The 25,404-nt window shown below is 34.9% G+C and overlaps 3 protein-coding genes across 6 annotated transcripts in view; 1 reads left to right on the top strand and 2 right to left on the bottom strand.

Annotated features, from left to right (window-relative positions):
* The window catches only part of LOC126759943 (monocarboxylate transporter 5), a 272,426-nt gene that overhangs the window by 143,695 nt on the left and 103,327 nt on the right, over positions 1 to 25,404 (top strand). For all 4 annotated transcript variants that reach the window (XM_050475193.1, XM_050475192.1, XM_050475182.1 and 1 more), the window contains one exon: positions 8,340 to 8,992. The gene's annotated coding sequence lies outside the window, so the exon portion shown is untranslated. The remainder of the gene's footprint in view (positions 1 to 8,339; positions 8,993 to 25,404) is intronic.
* On the bottom strand, positions 14,416 to 15,176 carry LOC126759945 (uncharacterized). The gene is made up of 2 exons (XM_050475194.1): positions 15,023 to 15,176; positions 14,416 to 14,865 (listed from the first exon to the last, which is right to left on the bottom strand). The coding sequence occupies exons 1-2, from the start codon at positions 15,128 to 15,130 to the stop codon at positions 14,545 to 14,547; spliced, it is 429 nt and encodes a 142-aa protein (XP_050331151.1). The 5' UTR covers positions 15,131 to 15,176; the 3' UTR covers positions 14,416 to 14,544.
* Positions 16,623 to 17,400, bottom strand: LOC126759946 (uncharacterized). The gene is made up of 2 exons (XM_050475196.1): positions 17,250 to 17,400; positions 16,623 to 17,092 (listed from the first exon to the last, which is right to left on the bottom strand). Exons 1-2 carry the CDS (start codon positions 17,355 to 17,357, stop codon positions 16,817 to 16,819), a joined length of 384 nt encoding a protein of 127 aa, XP_050331153.1. The 5' UTR covers positions 17,358 to 17,400; the 3' UTR covers positions 16,623 to 16,816.

Here is a 25,404-nt window from a genome sequence, read left to right as displayed (position 1 = left end):
ATGCGCGGCGACGTTGCAATGTTTTCTCAACAAATGTTGCCGCCGTACATCACATAGTTGCTGTTGTTGTTGCTAGTGTTGTTGCTACGTTGTGGCAAGTTGTAGCAATTTTGTTTGTCTGCGGTTATATCTTGCAGTGTCTTGTTTTCATTTTGTTGCTAAATCGCGTTCTTTTATTTCATTGTGGTTCTTAATTTTATTTTTGTTGTTGTTTTTCTGCGATTCACGCTATCGTTTTTCTTTGTGTTGGGTTGTGTTGCAGCTGCTTGCATTGCACGCTGCCACATTTCAGTGCCATCCGGCCAAGCAGTAGTTGCATATTAGGACAGTGTGTCGTGTGTTGCAAAATCGGCCATTAATGAAGCTTTGGTAAAAATAAATCTATTGTTTTTCAATTAAATGGTTTTATATATAATAGTTAGAATGCTCATATTTAGGTCAAATATACATCGTTCGGCTCAATAACTTTCAGCCTTTTAGAAAATAGTTTCATAATGATTCCTTATAGAATCCCTATTCTATACCGGCATTTTCATAAGCTTCTGTTGAGGTGAACACCAGCAACATCATTCGTAATCATTCCATCAGTAAGTTTCTATTGTTGACAGTATAGGTCTGAATTAATACTTCCTTCAAAATCCCCTCCCAAACTTACTAAACACAGAGAAGAATCTTCTGCCCGTCCTGTCCTTTAATCTCGGATTACCGTCGCTCATGCCGGACTTAGTTTTCATCTAGCAACCGCTTCGGAAAGCAATCGATTTTGTTGCGAATCAGCAGCGATTCGGAGTTAGAAAATCGGTTCATGAAGATTTTTGCGTTTATTCGTGTGGCACTCATGCATTGACTTCAATTTTATATCCAGCCTTATTTAAATGACACTAAACGATTTTTTTTCCTCGTGCTTAGTGCTTACTTCACGGTCAAACTGGATGATTTCCATTATTTGGAGCGACAATTTCTACAATTGTCTTCCAGATCGTGCTACATTTTTGACATGAAAATTACCGGAATGGATTTGGCAAAAGTAGAAATGGGCATAATCGGCTGTAACAGTATTGGAATCAAAGAAAAACTGTAAAATACGGTGAATTTTTCTTTAGCTGGTGTTCATCTTTGACGTTTTCTTAAACAATGTTGAGTCAAACTCTCTAAGAAAATCTTTAGTATGATACGCGGAACCGCAAGATATAATGTATGGTATACATATTGTATCTATGTCTATATATATTATAAGAAAGCCAAAGTATATCAGGTTTTCCTCATCTTGATCTTTCCAGAGTTAGAGATTATATCTCACTCATAAAGTTTCAGGTAGCAATAGCTTGTGCTATTATTTGAAATTATTTGATCTTGCTGTTCTCAAACAAGTTTAACACCAAACTATTCCCTTCTAATTACTCTCTGAAGTGATATGTTCTATACTAAACCCTTGTTCTAGCTTGTGATCGAAAAGTACTCAAATGAGCTATTTATAGTGTGCCACTAGTTTCTGAATTCTACCAGAGAGAATCGTATACACGCTGTAACAGAATAATATATAAATTGAGTGAAGGATGCCTTTTGAAAGGAATTTCTGTGCCATGGAGCTGCCAATATGCATTGATACCATTTATAATGGGTTAGGTACCAATATAGTGATGATACCTGATACCTAAAAATAGTTCTTAGAGCAGCCATATATCAACGAGCTACCTCGAACCCACGAAAAACCGGCTTAGGAGTTTAATTTATATATTATATATACATACATACATATGGAATCAAAGTAGCTTTAATCCCGACCTCTTAAATGTATAGCAATTTTGAGAAAAGTGTTGAAATGATGCTACTTCATCTTTCTTCTGCTGAAATCAAAATTCGAATCGAACTTCTTGCCATGACCTTTGAAAGCTTTGAAATTCTGTGGTTGCGGTTTCGTATATTACTATGTATTTGTAATCAATTTTAATTATTTTATTGAAAAAAATTCAAAAATATTGAAAAATTGTTCAAAGAAAAACCATTTTATTTACTGGGCTCATTATATGGATATTAATTTAGTTATGTAGGTGTTTATTTTCAATTCATGTAATTTTTTTTAACTAACTTTTTATAATTTTTAACCTCAATATCATTCCATTACACCTTTTGGTCCCCACTGTACGTAATGTTCTTATCCAACTTTATCAATTTGTTTGCTCGAATCACAACCGCAATGGCAAGAGGAAGCAATGCAGAAATACAAAATGCATAGCAGGTAGTCCAGTAGCGGAGTTGGGATATGCTAAATTATGACAACACAAAAAACTACTGCAAAACGTTTTTAAAAATAAAGGCGGGATTGCTATAATATACTTTAGGTATTTGGGGTGGCCTGTAGGAATATTACTATGAAGACGCAATAAGACAATAAATACTCGCTCAAAAAAAAAAAACTAAAATTTATGGAAGGATAAAACCATTCACACATATATTATATAATATAAATATTACACCATGTATGTATATATATATATATATTACAATCATGAGAAAAGTGTATATTAAATATATGTATGTGTGCTCCTAAACTAACTTCGAAACTGTTGCCATACTCCACAGATCTAGACCAAATATTTTTTTTTTCTAAACTGTTATAAGAAAGGCTTTTATATAAAATTTCCGACAGATAAAAAAAAGAGCTTGCGAAGTGTGGCAAGTTGATATAAAACTTCGCTTTGAAACACCCATACTTTATTCCTTCGCTTGTTTATATTTCGTTCGAATTTCCTGCAGGTTCTACATTTGTTCAGTCAACTTCTCCACTTTAGCATACAAAGTCATATCTACGAACATATTCACCCATAAAAAATGTTGCTCTAATTAATATTCCAATTTAAAAGTAGATTTGCACAATGCTTGCAAGACACACTGCCACAGTAAAGTTTTTGCTCGTAATGTGGTAATATCTGTTTACCTCTATGCGAGTTAAGTAAAGGGGCATGTATGTATTTGTGTGATTCTTCCCACATGCTTCTGAAGTTGGCAACACGCTGTGCGCCACTTTCGCATAATTGTTATTTTTCGTTTTTGTTAGTAAGTTGCAACAATAAAAGTAAATGAATGAGGATAGCGGAATGCTTGTCTCGGTGGGGAGGCTTAAAGTCAGAGTTACCATACTGCGAGCAGTTATGTATATACAGCGGTTTAAAAATGGGAATTTGTTTTCCCTAGTTCATTATTGCTACAATCTATCATCTCTATCATGATGAGCGTATATCAAGTTTGCCACGAAGTTTGTAACACCCTGCGGAAAACGCCGGAGACCCAGTCCGTACGCCTGTCTTTCAGTCCGTCAGTATATACCCGAACTGGTTCCTCCATTTTTGAGATATACAGATCTCTGAAATTTTGGATATGTTCTTTTCTCTCCAAGAAGTTGCTCACTTGTCGGAACCGCCGATATCGGATCTTTAAAGCATATCTTCATCTTTATTGGCATAGACACCGCACTATTAGTTTCTACATTGAATTTCGAGGCTGACGTTGTTGTTGGTGTTAATGCTGGTTCCAATATATACGAAATTGTATACGATTTAGAAGTTATGACTGTCAACAGTTACGTGAGCCAAGTCGCGAGTGCGACGAATGTTTGTTTGATGACAGGAGATATTTCGTCTTGCCCTCGTTTAGTACCAGACCCATTTGCTTCGCTTCCTTATCCAGTCTGGAGAAAGTAGAACTAACGGAGCGAATGTTAAGGTCAATGGTGTCAATATTATCAGCATACGCCAGCAGCTGTACACTCTTATAGAAGATGGTATCTTCTCTGTTTAGTTCTGCAGATCGAATTATTTTCTCCAGAAGTCATACGAAAGAGAGTCGCATTGTCTGAAACCTCGTTTGGTATTGAACGGCTCGGAGAGCACCTTCAGGATGCTGATGGAGCTTTTGTTATTGCTCAACGTCTGTTTACATAGCCGTATTAGTTTTGCGAGATACCAAATTCAGACATCGCGGCATAAAGGCAGCTCCTTTTCGTGCTGTCGAAAGCAGCTTCGAAATCGACGAAGAAGTGCTTTCGATTTTCATTTCACGAGGGTTTTCCAAGATTTGACGCATGGTGAATATCTGGTCAGTTGTTGATTTCCAGGTCTAAAGCCACACTGATAAGGTTCAATCAGCTTGTGGACGGTGGGCTTTAATCTTTCACACAATACGCTCGATAGGACCTTAAATGTAATGTTGAGGAGGCTTATCCCACGATAGTTGCCGCAGATTGAAGGGTCTCCTTTTTTATGCATTGGGCAGAGCATACTTAAATTCCAATCTTTGGGCATGCTTTCGTCCGACCACATTCTACAATGAAACTGATGTATGCTCCTTATCAGTTCTCTGTTGCCGTGTTTGAAAGCTCGGCCGGCAATCCATGGGCCTCCACAGCTTTGTGGTTCTTCAGACGGGCAATAGCATATCGCTGTCGTAATCAAATCCTTTTATGGAAAACAATTGTGTTTGATAAGACATCACATATGTTGGACGTTTTTTGTTGCTTAAGCATTGTAAATAAAATTATCTAGAAATTTTTTTAATATTTTCAGCCGCAATATTTATTTTATAGTTTTTCATTTATTTAAAATTATTGCTGTATTGCTGCCGCTGCAATCAGCTGTGGTCTATTGATTTTAATGAAATCAAATCATATGCTCACACTTTCCAATTACATCGGCTGTCGCTTGCTGTCGTTGGCTGCGCTCCGCCGTATGGCTGCGTCCATTTTGTGGTTGCCCGAACTCAACAGGGAGCTACCAGCCGCGGTGTGGCACCCAACACCGGCACCTACCCATTCATTGCCAGCCTGTCTTTATTACTTTACTATTTTCAATCGAAAGCGCGTGGCAGCTACTTGTTCGCATTTATTTTAAATTTTTTACAGCATACTTTGCGGCTGTGGTTGTCATTTGTGGTTGTATGTGGCACATACATACAAATATTTTCGACTTTTTTATTTGCTGTCGTTGCTTATTTTTCCAACACGCACTGCGAATTTTGCATTATTTTTATTCATTTCGACTTTGGTCGGCTTTACGGCTTTCGCAAATTGAGCCAGACAAGTATTTTTAATGAATTCGAAACCACAATTTTAACACAATGACAGAGATTTATGGAGTAGATTGAATTAGAGCAGCGTTTTTGGTATTCTGCATTCTAGTTTGGTTAATCTGTTAGTTTATTTTGTAAATATTTGTGTGAGAGTAAGCACAGAAAATATTTCAGCATTGAAAATATTTAAGCATAGACCATAGAGTACAGCAGTTTTGATTCCTAAAAATTTTGCTTTTGCCTTGGTATCCTGGTGGGGCACTTCATTCTAAGAACAAGGTAGGTAGGTAGGTAGTGGATATCTGACAGCACACCTAGTACTATTGGGAAAGCACCGGAACTAAATTCCCTCATTCCATTATGTTCTCTCTGAACGAACTTGTGCTCTTGACGCAGTTGACCAAAACAAAAACTTCTAAGTATTTGTGCAACCTCCTAGACTTTTTCCTGAAATTCTTGACCGTTAGCTGAGATTATCTTGCTATAAAAAATCTTGCACTCACATAGATGTATGGTGTTCCCAGTTGGCTGGCGTAGCTGCCAATTAGAAAGAGAGCTATTATAACTCCTACTAGAATTCTTTTGCCATCCTTTTTAAATATATTGACCGATCCATGAGCATCTGTATATTCAATTTCCTGATTCAAGATTGCTCTAGATCAATAAGCTTGTTCAATATAGCCTTAGGCTGGATTTTTTGAAAGCGCTCTCTATGCCAAGGAGGGCTTCTAAGATGATTTTTTTTACCTCTTCTAATTTTTCAATCTCTGGTATATAGTATATGTATATTCCTTGGACTTTCCTCTATAGCGACAGAATATAGTTCAATTGTAGCGCTCCTTTAGAATGGTGATTAACTCGACTTTTATATAGCTATGGGACTGCTGTAATTGAGGCGGGAATATGCCGTCAGATATCGGTGATTTGAAGGGTTTGAAACTACTTTTCGTCCAATATACATTGTTTTCTTTTACCATATCTAAACATGGAATCTTCCTCTACGTCCTTGTCTTGGGTGAATACATTAGTAGGCGTAAGAACTCTTCACTGAATGCGGTCCAGCTTTGGTCTGGCTGATCGGACTCTGCCATAGTCTCGGTATCAATAAAAGTGTTTTTGAAGAAATAATTTTTGATTTCCTTCACCCTTTTTTATATGATATTAGAAGAATGTAAAAACTACCACAATCCTCCTCTTGGGTAAATTTAGCTACAACTTTTGAACTGGTGCTAAAGCTGCCATCTATAGATCTCTTCGCTGAAAACTTCGCGTCAAGTCAGCGGATAACTGCTAGCCATAGCTCTGTGGCGGTTTGGAAAGCATCGAGTATATGATCTCATTTTTCAATTAAAAATAATGTTCTTAGTAAACATAAAAGATTGTTGGTGTAACGCGCAACACACTAAATATTTGTACGGGTAGCTAGAGGACGGAGTTGAAGTCGAGAATATACTGTCTTAAATTAAACTAATGACAATCTTTTAGGCTACCGGATATAGAGTATATTTTAATCATAGGTCTGCTATTAAAAAAAGCCGCGGAGCTAGCTTCTAATATGTCAGCAGGGAGTTAACAATAAGCTCTTTTCGCATATCGACCAGAAATGTTATGTCAAAACACGATGTGTACAAAATTGCGAAAGTTATGTGAAAAACAGTAGATTAGAAATGGGTAAATGATTGGAATACTCACTGGTCACAGTCTGGGATTGGCTGATAAATCGAGATGACTGCAGTATAAGTCAAGATCAAGGCACCAGCGTTGCAATGGGATATTCCTTGTGCACTGGTCCACACTAGCAAGGTGAAACTTCAAATATTTGGGTCGCCACGATATGTGATACTAGGGCAACGAAAGGTCGGTCGCAGAATCTATTGAAATTCATGTCGAGGGCCTGATCACCTGAAGGGTGAATATTTCTCGGCACTCCATCTGGCAGCGCTAAGGGCCAAAACAGGTCTGTGCGTGGCTCATTGGCCGGACCATATCAACATAGCCTAAGAGTTCTCAGAATGAAAAAACTTTATTGGACTCAAAACTAGTGATTTAATGACGACTATCTCGTTACTTTCAAGTGAGCCACCGCGAACCAGACGGCACCAGCGCAAGTCAACTTTCTTGTTGTGATCATTTTTCGAATCTTAAAAAATTCTTGTAAGTGATAATGTTCGCCAACCAACTGAAGCCTATTGATGCTGTTGGGAAACAAACGGAGCCAAATTAGCTATGGCATAAGCACCAAGCAAAACCATTTTGAAAGATCATTTAAGCCTAAGAAAAGTAAATCACTACTGGTTCCAAATTCACTCAATTTTTTCGAAATACACGACCGCGTTAACGTCTGTAAAACAATGTTGACAACTATCAGGCTGTCATGAAACATATTATTTCTGGTCATGAGTGTTGGATCTATACTTACGATCCGGAAACATGTGATCAATCGGCCGAATATCGTGGTAAAAAGTGAACCGAAGCCGAAAAACCATGTCAAAGCAGGTCAAAAACCAAGATTAAGTTGATAGTTTTCTTCGATTATCGAGTTGTGGTGCACTCCGAACTCCTTCCGACCAGCCAAACTGTCAGGAATATTATTTGAGTGTTATGCGTCGTTTGGCGAAGCCATTCGTAAATGGAGGCCGAAATCATGGGTCGGCAAATCTTGATTTTTGCACCACAATAATGCACCGTCGCATAGTGCATTAATTTTCGTGAATATTTTGCCAAAACTTTAATCAATATTGTGCTGCAAGTACATACGTATTCGCCTGGTTTAGCTCCGTGTGACTTATCGCTATTCAGCAAACTTGAACGACCACTGCGGGAAACCATTTTGAGTCAATGGAAGATATTAAATGCATTGAAGGCTATTCCGAGAATTAACTTTAACAACTGTTTCGAGGATTGAAAAACGCTGGCACAAGTGTATTCGGGCCAAAGCGGGACGACATGGATTTTGAAGAATAATTTAGTAATTTCAAAATTATGAATAAAGTCTTACCATTTTTTGCCCGTAGTAGTAAATATTTGTTTGGTATATTTTTTTTATTATCAACCGTTTCACAAAATAAGGATACCTTTAAACCGATAATTCTTAATTAGCTTTACATTTATTACTCGAAATAACACGATTTGACGCAACAATAATATTGTGACATATGTATATTTTAATACATAAATATAATTTACTCTTTATTTTTTACTTTTATATTTCAATTACAATATGAAAAACACTAACACTACATATTCTCTCATTGTTTTTCTCTTTTCTGTTTCAGCTACCTCAAATGCTACTACACACAACAGAATTGCTTTTTGTTTGCTTTTGCATTTGCGGTATTGCAGTTACAAAGTCGCTCTTTCTCTCAGAGCTCTGCGCTCAGTTCCACAACAAATAAAAATATTAAATTTCACGTGTGAATTCTGTGCAAGTGATCGCGTGTGGTTAGTGAAAATTTGGAAAAATATAAGAAATAAGTAAAAAATAAGTGCTTTGATCAAATAATTATTGCTGAAAATTTGTTTAAGTGCTAATGTAAAAGGAAAATTAAGTGTATATAATAATGTGAGTGGTGTGAGTTAAGTGGAATATAAGTGTAGCCAAATTTAATATTAGTGAAATAGTTAAAATATATAAAAATATGTATATAAGTGAAAAGCGTGTCGGTTTTATAAAGCTAATGGTGTATATGATAGAAATAAGCATTTTGTGGCAATATAAGCGATTCAATCTAGTGCGATGTCAAGGTTATAGAAAATGAGATTTAATAAAATGAATACCGGTGTTTCAAATATTCCTCTCTTATGTGCCTTCGTTTAGTGCACGATCCTTTTCTACCAAAAAATATAAAAGGAGTTGTTGACTAAAGTAGTTAACAACACAGCGCAGCGTCAAATTACGAAAATGAATGAAATCTTGCTTATTTTGAAGGTAAGTTTTTTTACAAATCATTATAAAATGCAACAATTTATTTGTTAGTTTTATACTATATATAATTTTTTTATTTGCTTAAGTTTTAAATAATTTATCACATTTAATTTACGGTTTTTTTGTGAACGAATGAGGTAAATAATCATTATTATTTTGGGGATTAATTCATCAGTACTGATCTTATGCTATACTGACTTATGCCATGAAAAGTAATTTTTTTCTACTCATGAGAATTATCTAAAATTTTATATTGATAACAAAAGAATTGTATCTGTGTCAGATTAAGTGGCTTTAGTGTACATGAAAATTCAAAATTGTATACTCTTACCACTTGCTGGTACGGAGTCTATGGCTCTATCTCCTAAACTACTAAAGCTACAATAACCACATTTGCTCAGCACAAATATTATAAGAACTCTCTGACAGTGTGAAAATGGATTAAATTGGAAGATAACTTCGCTCACTCCTCATACTTGTATAATGGCACTGCTAAAATCTACTAAAAGCTATCTTGGGATCCGACTAACCGATATCGACAAACTTTTGGACGTAGCATTCTCTTTATATTCATATATCACATTATAAAAATGGACGAAATCGGATAACAAGCACGCCTACTTCCATTATAACACAATTGATTCTTTCATTTCCTGTATACAAAACGGGAAGTAATTTAATTTAAAACGGGATAAAATTTTTCTGTAGCTGACTTTTGACCGAAAATATCGGTCAATGTGTGAGATAAACAATTGTAATTCAGACAGAATCCTTTCCTGACAATAGTTATTCTATGCATCAAAAATGCTTTGAATCGAGTCAATACGAGGGCTGCTATATCGATTTCTGGCCTAATAATGAAAATAGGAATATTTATCAACGAAATGGCTTGTTCACATACACTCGATCCTTCAAATAACCCCAAAGAAAATAGTCGGGTGCTGTCAAATCTGGCGATTGTGCTGGCCAAATAATTTCCGAATTTCTGGAAATTATTCGCCCTCCAAAAATTTGTCTTAAAAGTGCCATTGTGTCTCGGGCGGGCAGTAGACAAGAGCAGGACGTAAAAAGTTTTCTATCATAAACCGATACCGCTCTCCATTTAATTTCAATAAAAAAATTAATAAACGAAAAAGTTATTAAACTTTTACACCCCTTGGTTTCTTTTGGCCCACCCTGTATGTATTTTGTTTGAAGAAAAGTTAGTTTAAAAGTGTTGAAGAAGAAATTCAATTTAATTTTGTACAGTTTTATTGCTGAAACCTTGCACAAGGCAGCTCTTGTATAAGAGGAAGTTGTCAGATTATGTTTTCGAACTTTATTCTTTTCAATTGTGTCATTAATATAGAAGTATGACTCTCTTGACGAATTCAATTATTCGTTTATTCCAAGGAATTATTTACGTAAAAACTTTTTATAATAGAATACGAGGTTTGACAATTAAGTAATGAGACTGATTTTATTGCCGCGCTTGCGGTAAACCTGTGATATTGAAATTCCCTTTCTCGGTGGTCAAAGGAACCCATTTTGAGTCGATCACGGACATCCAGGCGGCCGTGACGAGGGTACTCGCGGACATCCCAGTTCAAATATACGGTTTTTATGTAATCAATCTCATTACTTAATTGTCATACCTCGTATATCTCTCTTTAAAAATATCCATGTAAGCCATCACAACACAATGGTTTTTGAAAGCAAAAGAATTTTGAAGAATATAAACATAAGTAAGCAACACTTGTTCGCAAGCTTTCACTAGATTCATAATATGGTAGGCAGACAAAATTTTGTGAGAAAATAATCCTTGATGAAGCTATTTTTCTGTTCACTTTCTTTATGCGTTGCTCATATAGAAGCAACAAGAAAGATAGAGATTAGTTTAGGTTAAGTCATACCGGCCAGCTATCAGCCCATATTTACCGGCCCTTAAAAATGCCACATGGAGGTTCGTGTTATTAAAGTATACCATCATCTCTTAATTTATTATCGTTTAAAAGTCTTTCTGTTCTGGGTTGGTAGCCACTCTTCACAATCTCATCAGCTATTTCAATTCCCGGAACTTCTCTATTGCCTGGAACGTAATGTGTGTACATTTGACTCCTTTCCGTTTCTTAGGACATCCTCTGATTTGACATTGGCAGATTATTGCAGTTTGTCTATCGAATATGCTCGTATTGATCTTCTTATATTGTTTTCTACATTTTTAGCTATCAAGCCACTTTCTCAACGGCGAACACTACCGCCTTCAAGAGACTGCAGTATTCCGCAAGTTTAAAGGATCACCTGGGAATCAACTTCAAGCAATAGACTTCCACTCCACTAGCCCTTTTCGATCCGTCTGAGTAGATGTTCCCAGTTGCGTTGTCGAAGCGCATGCTAATAAGTCATACACCCTCTTTAAATGTGACTTAAACCTTCTCTCCGAAATAAATCGTGAAGGTACATATACTTATGATCTATTTTATCCACTAACCTAACACAGCCAATTTTGCAGCTGCTCTTGCTGCTGAACTCACCACTGCAATGCCAATTGATTGCAGGTTGATTTAGCCTTCTAAAATTAGTGCAGTGATTCTTAACGTTTCTGTTATGCAGAGACTAAAGAGCCGCTTTATTCGCTCCAACGATTTTCTGTATAAGATTTCGCCGTATTCCTTAAGCTCTTCATATAGGCATGCTTTCGATATATGTATGAGCCAATTGAAACTTATCTCTTATGACGTATTAGCCTTAGACTTATTAGATAAGATACCAACGTTCTTGATGCCATGCCTGTAAAAATAACTGAAGACTCGTATGGCTTCGTACCATTGATTGCTCAAAATATTTTTTTCTCTGCTATGACAACGGAGGGGATGGGGATGTTCGAGTCTCAATCACTGCGGCAGTATGACAAGCCATCATATTCGACGCAAAACTGTTGCAATATACATAAGTATCAGCTGAGTATCTGCAGAAAAACAACACTGTCGCAATATTGCTGCAGTTATTTGCTTGCTCGAACATCCCTGATATGTTAAAGATCAGCATTTCGATAAATAACTTAAGATATTGAAATGTGGGTTAAAATCTACAAAGGGCCCACCTGATGTAAAATTAAAAAAAAAAAAAAAAACGATATTTTTCAAAACTCAGAACTATATTTTTCAAATTGAGAGATCAAAGAGATTGCTCGAACTCCGAGCGTAAGAGAGAGCATTATCCGCTCTGTACTGCATATAGTTCTGCATACTACTATCTACGAGTTTCTTGATTTGATCAAAAGATCGCATGTAACGTGAAAACGTTGTTGTTTATATACAATTTCATTACATACGCTTGTGGGTATTTTGTATATTTTTCATGATTTGGGCTTTGTTGATTTCATCACTCGCTTGTATTTTACTTTCGTCTATAAACATACACACATTCTCCGCCATATGACTGCCACAGGGTGGAACCGATAATTGATAAATTTTATAAAAATTTTGCTTTAAATATGAGAAAAATACATTTTGAAGATTTTAATTAAAATCAGCATTTATTTACTTATCTTGCCACCTATAACACACTTCTCCTGTGTACACTTTAAAGCCATAACTTTGCCTTTACTTGCAATTAATTCTTTACTCCCCCTTAACTCGTAATTATAACGCTTCGATGACTTGTAGCGCGCTCTTTGAGTCACACCTTCACTAAAGCGGCAAAGTCAAAGCTTGTTATCAAAGAGCAATTGCTACATGCATTTTTTTTATTGTTGTAGTCACCATTAACCTCTTTTATACAAAAAAAAATGTCAAAGCGAAATTGTGGAAAGAAAAATGCATAAATAATAGAAGTTGAAAGTGAAGTAAATACGCAAAAGTTAACTTTGACAAGAAAGAGCAAAAGAAAAACTAAACAAATTTTAATAAAATCGCAAATCAACGCGCACAGCAACAGCTTTCTTTCGCAAAGCGCAATTCACCTTCGGCACTACCTCTGCCCTCGGAGAAGCTTTTAACTTGACCAGTCAATCACTTAAGGTTCACAGCGCTCATTTATTTGCCTTCGCACTGAGTCGTTATGCAAAATACGTTTTATATTTTAACTTTTCTCCTTTCGTCCTTACCCTTTCCATTTATCGCTCGGTGCTGATCTATGAGTTGCTTTGGCTACAATGTCAAGTCAAATTAACATTGATAAGGGTCGGAAAAGTTCAGGAAGAGCAACAATCAATTTCCTCAAATTTTAAGATCTTACTTTTCATTCTTAATCTTTTTTATTATTTTCTTTTAATTTTTGTGACAATATATCTTCATTATCGTTTGCTTCTTAGTGTTTTTGACTTTTTAGGAGCACTGCATCTATTCAATGTAGCTCAAATTAATATTAAATGAAATGTAGAAGCCATATTAGACTCCTTCCACATGCGATCTTTCTGCTCTGTCTTAGACCCTCCAGCATAATTCAATATCTTGATTTCGTTTTTTAATAAAAAAACTTTCTAATGTCAGTTTTTATTATGTTTCAACAGTTGTTTTTTCGATTCGTTCTTCGTTTCTTGGATCGAAGATAAATACCACAAATATAAAACAAATATTACCAAATACAAAGAGGGTTGAATCCAGTTTTTATTAATTTCTATGAGAAAAAGATCTCTTCATAACGAATGACTGTAATTACTTCGTTTTAATTTCCGTTGTTTGAATATAAAATTTTATATACTCATATGATTATTTTGCGGTTAGCAAAGTCTCTATTAAGCTATTTTTGGTCAGACTGCAATGTTGCCATCCCTGTGTTTCCAGTTGCGATACGTCAAAAGTACAGGGTGCAGTCAACTGTCGCAGTGATTTACGCTGTCAATTCCAATGACATGAGAGTTTCATATAAGTATATCTCTTTGTTTTTGGTCTCATAATTTTTAATTCGGTTCTTCCCCGCATTTTGTATAGATAAATATATATATATATATATGTGTACATATATATGTACATATGTATGTAGTGGATCCGGCCATGCTTTGCAGTGGTATACATTTTACTATTCAATACAGTGAAAATTTTATTTACGAATAAAGGCGGAAACGTGTTTTTCGGTACAAGAATCGAAGGGATTGTACTTGAGGTTTAATTTTGAATATTCATACAAATAAATTTCCTTTGAAAAAATAACGAATTTAAGGCTAGCCTTTCTGTCCAGTTAATGGAGATGTCCGCTTAATAGCGCGTCCATTTAATAGACCTTTCACTCTATTTTTTTACTTATGAATTTTTCTTACTATCCAATATACTAAGTTGGTTCGAACTGGACACAGCGTGATAAATTTTACTAAAATCGGTTCAGTAGTTTAGGAGACCATCGCGGACAAACAATGTGACACGTAATTTTTATATATAAATGAGATAACGTATATATATATGTATTTACCCATGTATGTGCTTAAGTATGGAAATAAAACACAAAACTTGATTTATTTCTGCTTTTTATTATCGCTTCATCATAATAAATTTACTTATAATTTGGAAGAAACGATTTTCGGTTAACATCGTCAGCTGAGTGCTTTTATCTCTTATATCCATATCATATTTATTAATTTACATGTATCTTTGTTTAATGTAACGAGTTCTTTTATAAACTCGCCTATACCCTTTGTGTCCACTTTCATTTTCGGAAACAGCACCGAGAATAAATGCAAATAATATCAAAAGCAGAAAAGCACCGCCATCACCTTCCTTTTTCTCTTCACTTATTTCCTCGCTTTCAATTTCGTTGTATGTTTCCTCGACACTGTTCATATTGCAAATGGATTCCTGAGAATGTTTAGAATCATCCTGCGAAGATGGTACCTGATAGCAGTAGCTACTCGTTGTCAATATATCTTGAACCACATTTGCTTCACAGCTGTCTAGTATTATCTATTATAAAAAATGTGAATTCCTCATTAAATGCTTGCACTTTGTTTTACACAGTATATATTTTAATAAGTATAATAAAAAGATATATATATATAAATATATATACATACTTATACATATATAAATGCTCTTACTCCAATTACTTCTCCAAACTTACCTCATTGAAGCCGTTGCTTACGTAGGACTTATTTTGTGCCTCAAAACAAATTTGAGGTTCGCAGATATTAAAAATTATTGTTGAGAATATTACAATTGCGTTAGACATTCTTCGCTTTCGGCTCTTTAAGTTGAACTGATCGTTTGCACTTATAAGCTATTTGCTTGCAGTGATGAAAAGACTCAGCGTTTGCATCGTCTGCATATATGTATGTGTGTATGTATGTATTCACAAATATACTGATCTCTTTTTCTACAAACATTCATGCATAGTATTATTAATATTTAGTTAATAAAATTAGAGCGATACATCCCATTTATAATTGGGTTATGAACCTACGGGCACAATTCAAAATGTTCCCGTACCAGTAGACAAACTGGCAAGATTAGAAGACTCAAAAGTCGTCGCCAGTGTTCGTCTAAAGCATATAAATTTTGATTGCTGAAAACAAGAAATTCTTTGTCGTAGCCATTGCATCCTGAAAAAAATACTTTTAATGGGCCTGATTTATGGGCCGGCGGTGTCATTGGGGCGTACTTCTTCCGTGATGATCAAGACCGGCACGTTACTGTGAATGGGAATCGCTACCGCTCAATGATAGCATAATATTTTTTGGCCCGAATTCGGTGATATGGACTTGGACAATATATGGTTCCAACACAATGGCGCCAAAAGCCACAATGTCACAATCGGTTTATTGAAAACTCAGTTTGATGAACGTGTTATCCCACGAAATGGCCCAGTCAATTTGCCGCCTCGGTCGAGGGTTTTGACACCGTGGAATTGCAGCAGTATCGACCAATTTATTCTTGATGGCCATATAAAATAAATCGAGTTCCATACATAATGACAAAAAATATATTTTTACAGGAATAAAGAATTTCATTGTTACCCCAAACCATTTTTGTTTTATTTAAAAAAACTTTTGCAGCGATCTTATTGAAAACGCCGTTATATTCGTGAAATTTTGTTCTTAATAGTTTCATGAAAACGTTTTTGAAATGAATTGCAAGAAAACTTAACTAACCTAAACTAAATTTGTGTGGTTGTTAGAAGTTCCACACGACATTTTTCATTTTAAACATAAAAGTACAAAATATTTTAACTGAGTCTTTATTATTTGCATATCTTTTGGAAAACATAAATATTTTATAATTAGTACTAAAAAATAAATTACCTAATATTTGCCAGTCGTAAATCAATAAATTTTTTTTATTAATTTCTTTGAGAAATAAATCCCAGGAATAACGGTAACTAGTTCAGTTGAAATATTTATATATGATTATTTTGCGAATAGAAAATTCTTCATGAGCTATTTTTTGGTAATACTGCACTGTTGCCATCCAGTTGCGAAACGTCAAAACTACAGGGTTGTACCCTGCCTAACTAGCGCTCTCAATTCTAATGAAGTGAGGGTTGTGTTTGGTCTCATGCATTTTAAATTCGGTTCTTCCCCGCATTTTGTATAGATAAAGGTACCATTATACTTATATACATATGTATAAAAATATATGTATATAAGCATGTATATGTATACACATATTTATATAGGTATAATTATTTACCTACGTGTTCATACATGGAAATAAAACTCAAAACATAACTCATTTGTGCAGATTATTATCGTTTCATCACAATAAAAATGAATAAAAAATTATATGAAAAAATTTGCGGTTAAAATCGTCGACGGAGTCCTTTAATATCTTATATCCTTGCCTACACAGTTCTGCATATTTATTAATATATGTACATCTTTACTCATTGTACACCGACATAAATAGTTATTTTATAACCTCATCTATACCTACGGCGTCCGCCACTATCGGCAGCACCGATAATAACTACAACTAATATCACAGCCAGAATAAAACCGGCACCATCTCGTTTCTGTTTCTCATCAGTTTTTTCCTCGCTTTCACTATCAATGTATGTTTCTTCGACACTGTTCATATTGCAGACGGATTCCTGAGAATGTTCAGAATCACCCTGTGAAGATGATACCTCATAGAAGTATCTATTGGCTTTAAATGTGTCCTGATGCACATTTGCTTCACAGCTGTCAAGTATTATCTATTATAAAAAATGTGAAGTCCTTATTAAAATGAAATGTTTGCACTTTGTTTTACGCCTTATATACATATTTCATAATAAGTATAATAAAAAGACATATATACATACATATGTACCTATATAAATGCTCTTACTCCAAATACTTTTCCAAACCTACCTCATTGAAGCCATTGCTTATGTAGGACTTATTTTGTGCCTCAAAACAAATTTGAGGTTCACAGATATTAAAAATAATTGCTGAGAATATTGCAATTGCGTTAGACATTGTTCGCTTTCGGTTTGTTAAGTTGCACTGATCGATTGCAGTTGTAAGCCGTTTTCTTGCAGTGATGAAAACACTCAACTTTTGCATCGTTTGCATATATGTATATGTGTATGTATGTATTCACACATACTTATGCTGATCTCTTTTTCTACAAGCATGTATATACTTCATTTAATGCCCTGTGGGAAACTGGCAAGCTTAGAGAGCGATTCTAAAGCATATAATTTCTTTGGTAAAGTCCTTTGATTGGAGGTTTACAGAATAGTGGAAATTCTGTGACTCAAATATTAATAAACACTTCTAGTGATTTACTACTATGAGCGAAAAAGAGTTAGACTTTGTTCATGTTTTTCAAAATCTTAATTTATTTATCTATATACATGAAATCTATCGAAATTTGTTGAAAATTTAGCGAAAAACTCACGAAGAATCAATGCAGTATGCCACGGTGCATTATCGTGGTGCAAAAATCAAGAATTGGTGACGCATAATTCCGGCTTCTATTTACGAATAGCTTTGCGCAGACGACGCATAATACTCAAATAGTATTTCTTGACTGTTTCGGCGGTAAGAAGGAATTTGAAGTGCACCACGTCTCGATAATCGAAGAAAATTGTCAACATAACCTTGATTTTTGAACTGCTTTGACGTGGTTTTTTCGGCTTCGGCTCACCTTTGCCACGATATTCGGTCGATTGATCGTCTGTTTCCGGGTCGTAAGCATAGATTTAAGTTCCATCGCCAGCGATAATATGTTTCATGACATCCAGTACATTATTGCACAGATGTTAACGCTACGCTCTGTTTCGAAAAAAATGAGTGATTTTGGATACAATCGTGCTTTACCTTTACTTAGACCAAAACTATCTTTCAAATGTATATACATAATTTTTTATATTTTATGAATTTCCTTTATAATTGCATATTTATAGCTAACTGTGTATAATTATACATATATGAATCTTTTTAGCTAGACATACATATATTTATGAATAGTCTGGAGCAATTAGGCCACGTCAACGATTCAAACAGTAAACATTTTTTTATTTACTACATATTATATTACAAATACCCACACATGCTCACCAACATACATATACATGTATGTATATAAATATTGAAAAGTCTTCAATATTTCAATATTGAAACAACTGTCGGCACATATAACAATGCAATTTCAATAAATATGTACATAATAATGGATTACAATGTATGCATCTGTTTACAAAACAAATTTAGTTATTTTTATTTATTTGCTCAAACGTGATTTTGCTTGCCTTATTTTTCCGTTATCACCACCAGCTGCAAAGTACCCGGTTGGAAAAAGTAAGCTATCACTGCTTAGCTCACAAAAAAACAGCTCTTCTAAACGAATATCGATTTTCAGCACATTTCCCATTTTTTTTAAATTGTATACCCTTAGCATGGTATATTATGTTAATAATACCCAGAAGAAAGCGTATAAATGTATATAACTAGTCCCAGAGCTTTTGAGATATCGATCTGAATTTATACGTCTTATATTCCGCAAAAAACTACTCATTTATTGGAGTCGGTATCGGACGACTACTGCATATAGTTGCCATACAAACTGAGCGATCGGAATCAAGTGCTTGTATTGAAAACTAATTAATTTGAAAAGATACCTTCTCGGAATTAGGCATGGCTTGTTGTCTAAGATAAAGGTGCAATCTACGAAGAAATTGTTCAGATCGGATTAATATACCCAAAAAGTGGTTATTTGAAATTTTTTCACATAAATGTTGAGGCACTGATAGAAGTGTTGTAGACATTTTAATTTTTTACAACGCGTTAATGAAAGGGTTACCTACAAACTTTGCCATATAACTTTTTTCTATAATAGCCCTGACAGACGAGCAAAATTAATGCGCCTTAAGCAACGCTAATGCGCATTGAAATTTTATGGTGACAGACGGCAGATAGTGAAATTTGTTTATTTATTAAAACAAAAAGTGAAATGAAAGTGTGTGAAAAAGTGAAGAATATTGGAAAAATGAATAGCAAACTGTGCGTTGTTTATTTTCTGCCATCTAAAAATATTAAAATTTGTTTTTGTTAATATACAATATAAAAACTGTTTACCTCTGAAGCTGTAAAAACAACAAGGCGGCAGATTTAATTTGCAAAAATCTGTCATTTTTAACCAATGTTGCCTACTTAATTCAGCCAAATGCACGAAATTCTTGTGCATTACAAACTTGCATTCACATGGGTCAAATGCGCAAATAAATGTAACTTAAGCCCGCTAATGCATATTAGCGCTGTCGTCTGTCAGGGCTATAAGGCTTTTAGTTCTGCCGGAAATTGAGCTAAACAATTTTAACCCTAAAAATTCAATTATATCATTCCCTTTCCTTTTCCAACCTAAAATTATTCGTAATTTATTTTGCCCAACATTTTTTTCACTTTATCTTTCGTTTCCAATGAGTTTCAATCCATTATGAGTTTCTTTAAATTTTTACCATTGTCAGAGGCTTCTACACTGGTCTATTATAATCATTTTTTTTTGTTTTTGAGAAAGAATAATTCATACCCATTTTCCAACTGGGTGTCTATAGAATCTACATATGCATGCCGCCGCAACTGAACGTTCACTCTCTAATTTAATTTCTGAGAGTACCTCTGCAGTCAGAGAGCATAATTCAAGCAAAGCGGCGAGAAAAATTAGCGAACGATAAGCTTTTACACGTTAGGGTTACGAAAATAGAATTGCATAGAGCCAGTAAATACATACATACATATATATTTAATATTAAGTATTTTGCGAGACAAAAGAAAGAAAACTGTGGAAATGAAAAACTAATCGGTTTGAGAATTTAACCGCGAAACCAAAGAATACTGAAGGGAATGTAGAATTAATTGATGGTTAAACAAACGTTTAGTTGTTGTTATAAAGTGCACTCTGTTTGTAGTAAACTTAGAATCAAAATTTTTACTTTATAAATAAAAAATATTTTCCATTTCCAAAACTTAAATCAGCTTTCCAGATAAGATTTTTTAAAGCTGCCGCACTTAAAGATTTTTTTTTAATATCTAACACAAATGTTGCCAATGTTTGAGGCGAGCGAGAATTCACTTATTTATAATTTTGTCAGTTTTATGCTTTTCTGGTGGAATTTCAATGTATCCCAATGTCATTAAAGTCTGTGCTGAGCGCACGTTTTTAGCTCAGTTTATGAGTATTTTGCTTTTGTTTATTTTATAGCAGTTAATAACTGTAACAAATGCGCAACAGTGCTTCAAACAATTTTATGAGCGATTATGAAATTTATGTATTTTCCGCATTATTAGAACATGATTTTCATTTAATAGGTTTCTGTTGGCTTTTGCATTGGTGTGCGTTGACTTTTACTGTTGCTTTGTGCATTTTGTGGCACTTTTCGAATTCTAGAATAATTGAAAAAACTCCCTCTGAATTTCATTTTGTCTGCGTTGTTAAGAGTTTACGATTTGTCGTTAGCCAGAATGCGTTATTATCATAATTTGAAAATAATTTAGAAAATTTAGAATTTTGCTTTTCGGGAGACAAATTTGAAAATGTTTATAAAAAACTAAATTCAGTATAAAATCTCAATATATATACCGTTCATTAAAAATCTTAAACTTCTAAAGTTAATATTTTTCTGAGACATAATAATACATACCGACATTAATAACCTAACTAAACAAGTTCCCCCTAAACTAGACAACATTTTCTAAATCCAAATGCCACGAGTTAAGTGATAATAAGGGCACCAAAGAATCTAAAGATAGAGCATAAAGATGTACTTACCACTAATCCGTATACTTGGTTTTGGCCAACTTTCGGAAAAGCATCGAAACGTTTTTTTTTCCTTTTGTTTTTCTTAAATCGATACGAAAAAATCGATTTATTTTTGTTTTAAATGTTAAGTCAGTCAAACATTTTAAGGGTTTAGATGGATTTCTTCTGGCCTTTTTTTAAACAATATTTTTATCATATAAAAAATTAAATATTTTATTAGAATTTTTTTAATGTTACAAATATTCACTATTAATAAAGAAAATCAGAAATTTTTGAAAAAATATATTTTAATCTCGGAAATTGTGACGCCATTTCCGCTGATCCCACGGAAAAAAGAAACGCACGCGTTGGCAGGATAACTTCTCACAGGATCGTCTAAGGTGAAAAATATGTGTCTTAGTGAAAACCTTAACTTTGAACTTGAATGAAGGAAAAAAACAAAAAATTGTATTTTTGGCAGAAATTTTTACAAAAAACTGAAAATTTCAGTGAAAATTTCGTGACATTTTTTTCTCAAATGGTTATAACTGAGAAAAAAATCCTTCTTTCAAGTCTGTACGAATTATATCTGAAAGACCTGTGTAAAATTTCATAAAGATCGGTTGAGTAGTTCTCGGAAATCTTGCCGATCGGCTTCGAAAACACAGTTTCGAGAAACTCGCGTTTAAAGACGGCGCACTTAGCCTAGCTAGCCTCGAACGTACAAGTTCTCAAGGCTGTATCTCCGAAACTATTACTCGGATCAACTTGAAAATTTAGAAAAATATTCTACAGGTGTTATAGAATTTAATAAGATAATAAAAAAAATAAATTTTTTGAAACCCGTTTCTCTTGTTACCCCTTAAGCCAGCTTAAACCATATACATATATTACAACCTTTGAACCGTCAGAGGACTAAATGTCTTTACATAACAGAATACTCTGCTTCAAGACATGAATCTTCTCGGGCTTATCTGTGTAAATAAGCGATTTCAAATAATCTTTCAGAAAATAGTCAAGCGGCATTAAGTCATACTATCTTTGAGCCCACACCACAGGCTCATCACGCGAGATAAAGCGCTCACCAAAAATTTTGTTCAATAAATTGATAGTTTCGTTGCCTGTTAGGCATGTAACGCCATACTGTTGAAACGCAAGGTCGTCCATATCAACATCCGCCAATTTAGGCAAGGAAAAGTCATAAATTATTTGCAAGCTCTATAACGTTTCGCAACCAACATTCCAACATTATAGCCGGCTGCATTTTTGAAGAAATATGAAGTAATGATTTCCTAAGCCAAGAGAGCACACCAAATAGTGACTTTGCGAGGATGTAACGGTCACAACTTAGGGATTATCATCACTTCAAATGCGACAATTTTGTTTATTAACGTATCCACATTACCAAAATGTGAGCTTTAGCGCTGAACAAAATTTTCTTCTAAAACCGGCGTCGATGGTCGTCTCATATTGAGCGCATTCACCAAATTTGCGCCACCATTGATGGTCGCGCGGCTGCAATTTTTCTTGACTTGGATTTTGTTAGCCCTCCAACCATGATTTTTCCGCGATATTAGCTAAAGTGTCTTTGGTGCGCATTTTACAGCATCCCTAAGTACGCATTTTATTCACTAGACTAAGTTTGTTTTACTTATTTCGAAGTATTTTGACTTGCTACCAATGGACCTGGATCTGTTCAAATAATCGCTGTATTTTCTACGCATGAGCGCAGACTTTCTGTATCCTATTTCATTTCAATTACTGTCGGCATTGGACTATTTGTTTACACCCTGAAGACCACACAAAGTTTATATGAATAAATGATCAGCATGAGGATTTGAGTCGATTTAGCCATGTACGCTGTGGGGTACACTGTACGCGGACTAGCCACACAGGTTTTGAGATATCGTGTAGCTCCAAAAGTAGGTACTACTTTGTCGGAGTCGCTAATATCGCATCCATATATATAGCTTGTGGCTGCTAACACAACTGACTGAATAAAGGTTTTGTATGGAAAATTATTTTATTTGGTAATATGTCTTCAAGAAAGTTGGCATATAGTATATTACTCTCTAGATCCTCAGTATTATATTTGCTCTTGACCTATGAATGTCGCATGTTGAATTACTTTAAATTACTGTCGGTATTGTACTGGATACCAGCCTCAAGTTTCCAGCTTTGCAAGTGAGGTGGGTCTTCTTCAATGTATTAATCTAACCAGCAGCTATATAATTTATTAGGAGTATGAGAAATATCCAAAATTATAGTCTTATCTTTAAATACACAAGAGAGAGTTTTTGAAAACCATCGAATATATATAAAAAACAAACAAAAAAAATTCCAGCAGCAACCCAACTGGATATTTTTTGAAACTTAGAAGGCAATTCTCAAAGCAAAAAAAAAAACATATGAAAAAGGAGGCTGTTCTGCAAACGTCCAGAAAAATCTTCATCGCAGCGCAGACTAACGGGTATTAAAAAAACATAAATGTTTCTTTGGCGCAGCGCTTTGATTGAAAACACGTCCACTGCAGCTCTGTTCGATTGAGCACATGGACAAATGCAAACTTAGTTTCCAAGCAAAACAAAAACGCACTGTGTGCCAAAGCCTTTGAAGAAGGCATTAACAAGTTTCTCTTTCTGCCCATGCACACATACACTTGAAATAGTTTGTGCCGCGGCCCGACAGCCAGGTACGTCACGCACATTCGCGCCTCCACAGCGATAGCAACTTCATCAAAAAGTAGTTTTGCTTACTTTTCACACCAACTACAGCTTTCTGTTACCACCTGCCAACAATGATCTATTTTTAGTCCTCTCCATTTTGCCTCACTACTTGGAAACGTTTTGCTGCATCGGCTAGGGAAGGATGCCAAAGGCTGCCAGCTTTGTGAGCGACTGCTTGGATAGAATTTTAATTTTGCACGAAACGAAATCACGTGAGTTGTGGACTTTATATTCGTATATGTGTGTGTTTAGATGTAGTTGAGTGGGCGGACGTTGTTTTGAAACTCGGTGCGAAACAGCGGCTTAAGAAACGTGTCAGTGAGTTGGAAATTTCTTTTTCACGTATTTGCAAGTTTGGCTGGCAGCTTTAGTGTTAATTTCGCTTTAGTTTCTTCGTTTCTGGTTCACCCCATTTTCCTATGTCTGTTATGTGAATAGCTGAAGCTTTATTGTTCTATAGGGTTTTATATTTAAAATTAAATGAAGGCTTCAATTAATGTCTTTGATACTGACCACTTTGTCAAGGACATTTGTTAGAATCAGTCAGTATAAGGAAATAAATACAGATTATTTAGCACCGGCAGCGCATTAACTCAGTTTTTTAAAGCAAGGCTTATTCCAAATATATAATGTGAGTATATTTTTTGATTTCTTTGCATTTTTTTTTTTTGAAGACATTCGAAAGAACTGTCTAAAAATCTTTTGTTTGGGCCTTCTTGGTAATAAATTCCAACTCAGGTTTCCTAGACCCACTTGCTTTTGGAGATTTGCTTAAAATGTGCTTTGCTTGCATGGAGCCGCATTCAGTTTTCAATTTAAAGAAAAATTGATTCGAATTTGTATTCAAAATCGTTGTTTTGAAATAAATTAAATCGATTATAGCGATTTTTTAACTGTCGATGTCATTTTGGTAGTATGATTTGCCGACAAGTTTGGCGAATACCTCTTCGTGGTTGCTAAATTTATGTACTGCCAATATCTTTACGGCTTTTCGAGCCGTACATTTTTAAACCGTATAGAACCAGAATCGAAATTGACCGACCTTGTGTAAACTTTCCGTTTATGACATCTTTTCTTACTTCTGACAAAAAGATCAATCTTGGATACAGCTGTGAGGTGGTTAGAGCTGTTTAAACGGAATCCGAAGGATTATTCGAGTCGAAACCGCTTCCAAGAAGGAGAGTACTATCATATTCATAGGAATGGCTTGATATACCTACATATATTGGATATCTAGAGAGGATCAGTGGTCGAAAAGCTCCCAGTCCATCAAACCAGTTAGAATTACCTCTAAGGGCGATTTGCATTTGCATTTCAGTTGGTCGAAGCGCCATAACTTGTATTGGCTTTCATTCTGATCCAGTTCGATTGGAAGAACTGCACTTAAAGCATGAATGTTTGGCATACTCAAATGGTCATTTATTCCTTTAACTTAAGCGAAAGTTCAATTTTCCACTTCACCACAAAGTAACCAATGTCAAACGCATGTCCTTCGGTTACTCATACGCCTAGCGCAACCCTAAACAGAGTATGCAACTTTTAAGTTCACCAACAAAAT

The sequence above is a fragment of the Bactrocera neohumeralis genome, chromosome 5 (assembly GCF_024586455.1).
Source record: "Bactrocera neohumeralis isolate Rockhampton chromosome 5, APGP_CSIRO_Bneo_wtdbg2-racon-allhic-juicebox.fasta_v2, whole genome shotgun sequence".
Classification (NCBI taxonomy): Eukaryota; Metazoa; Arthropoda; class Insecta; order Diptera; family Tephritidae; genus Bactrocera; species Bactrocera neohumeralis.
The sequence above is the reverse complement of the archived record's forward strand: the minus strand, read 5'-3'. Positions and strand labels throughout refer to the sequence as shown.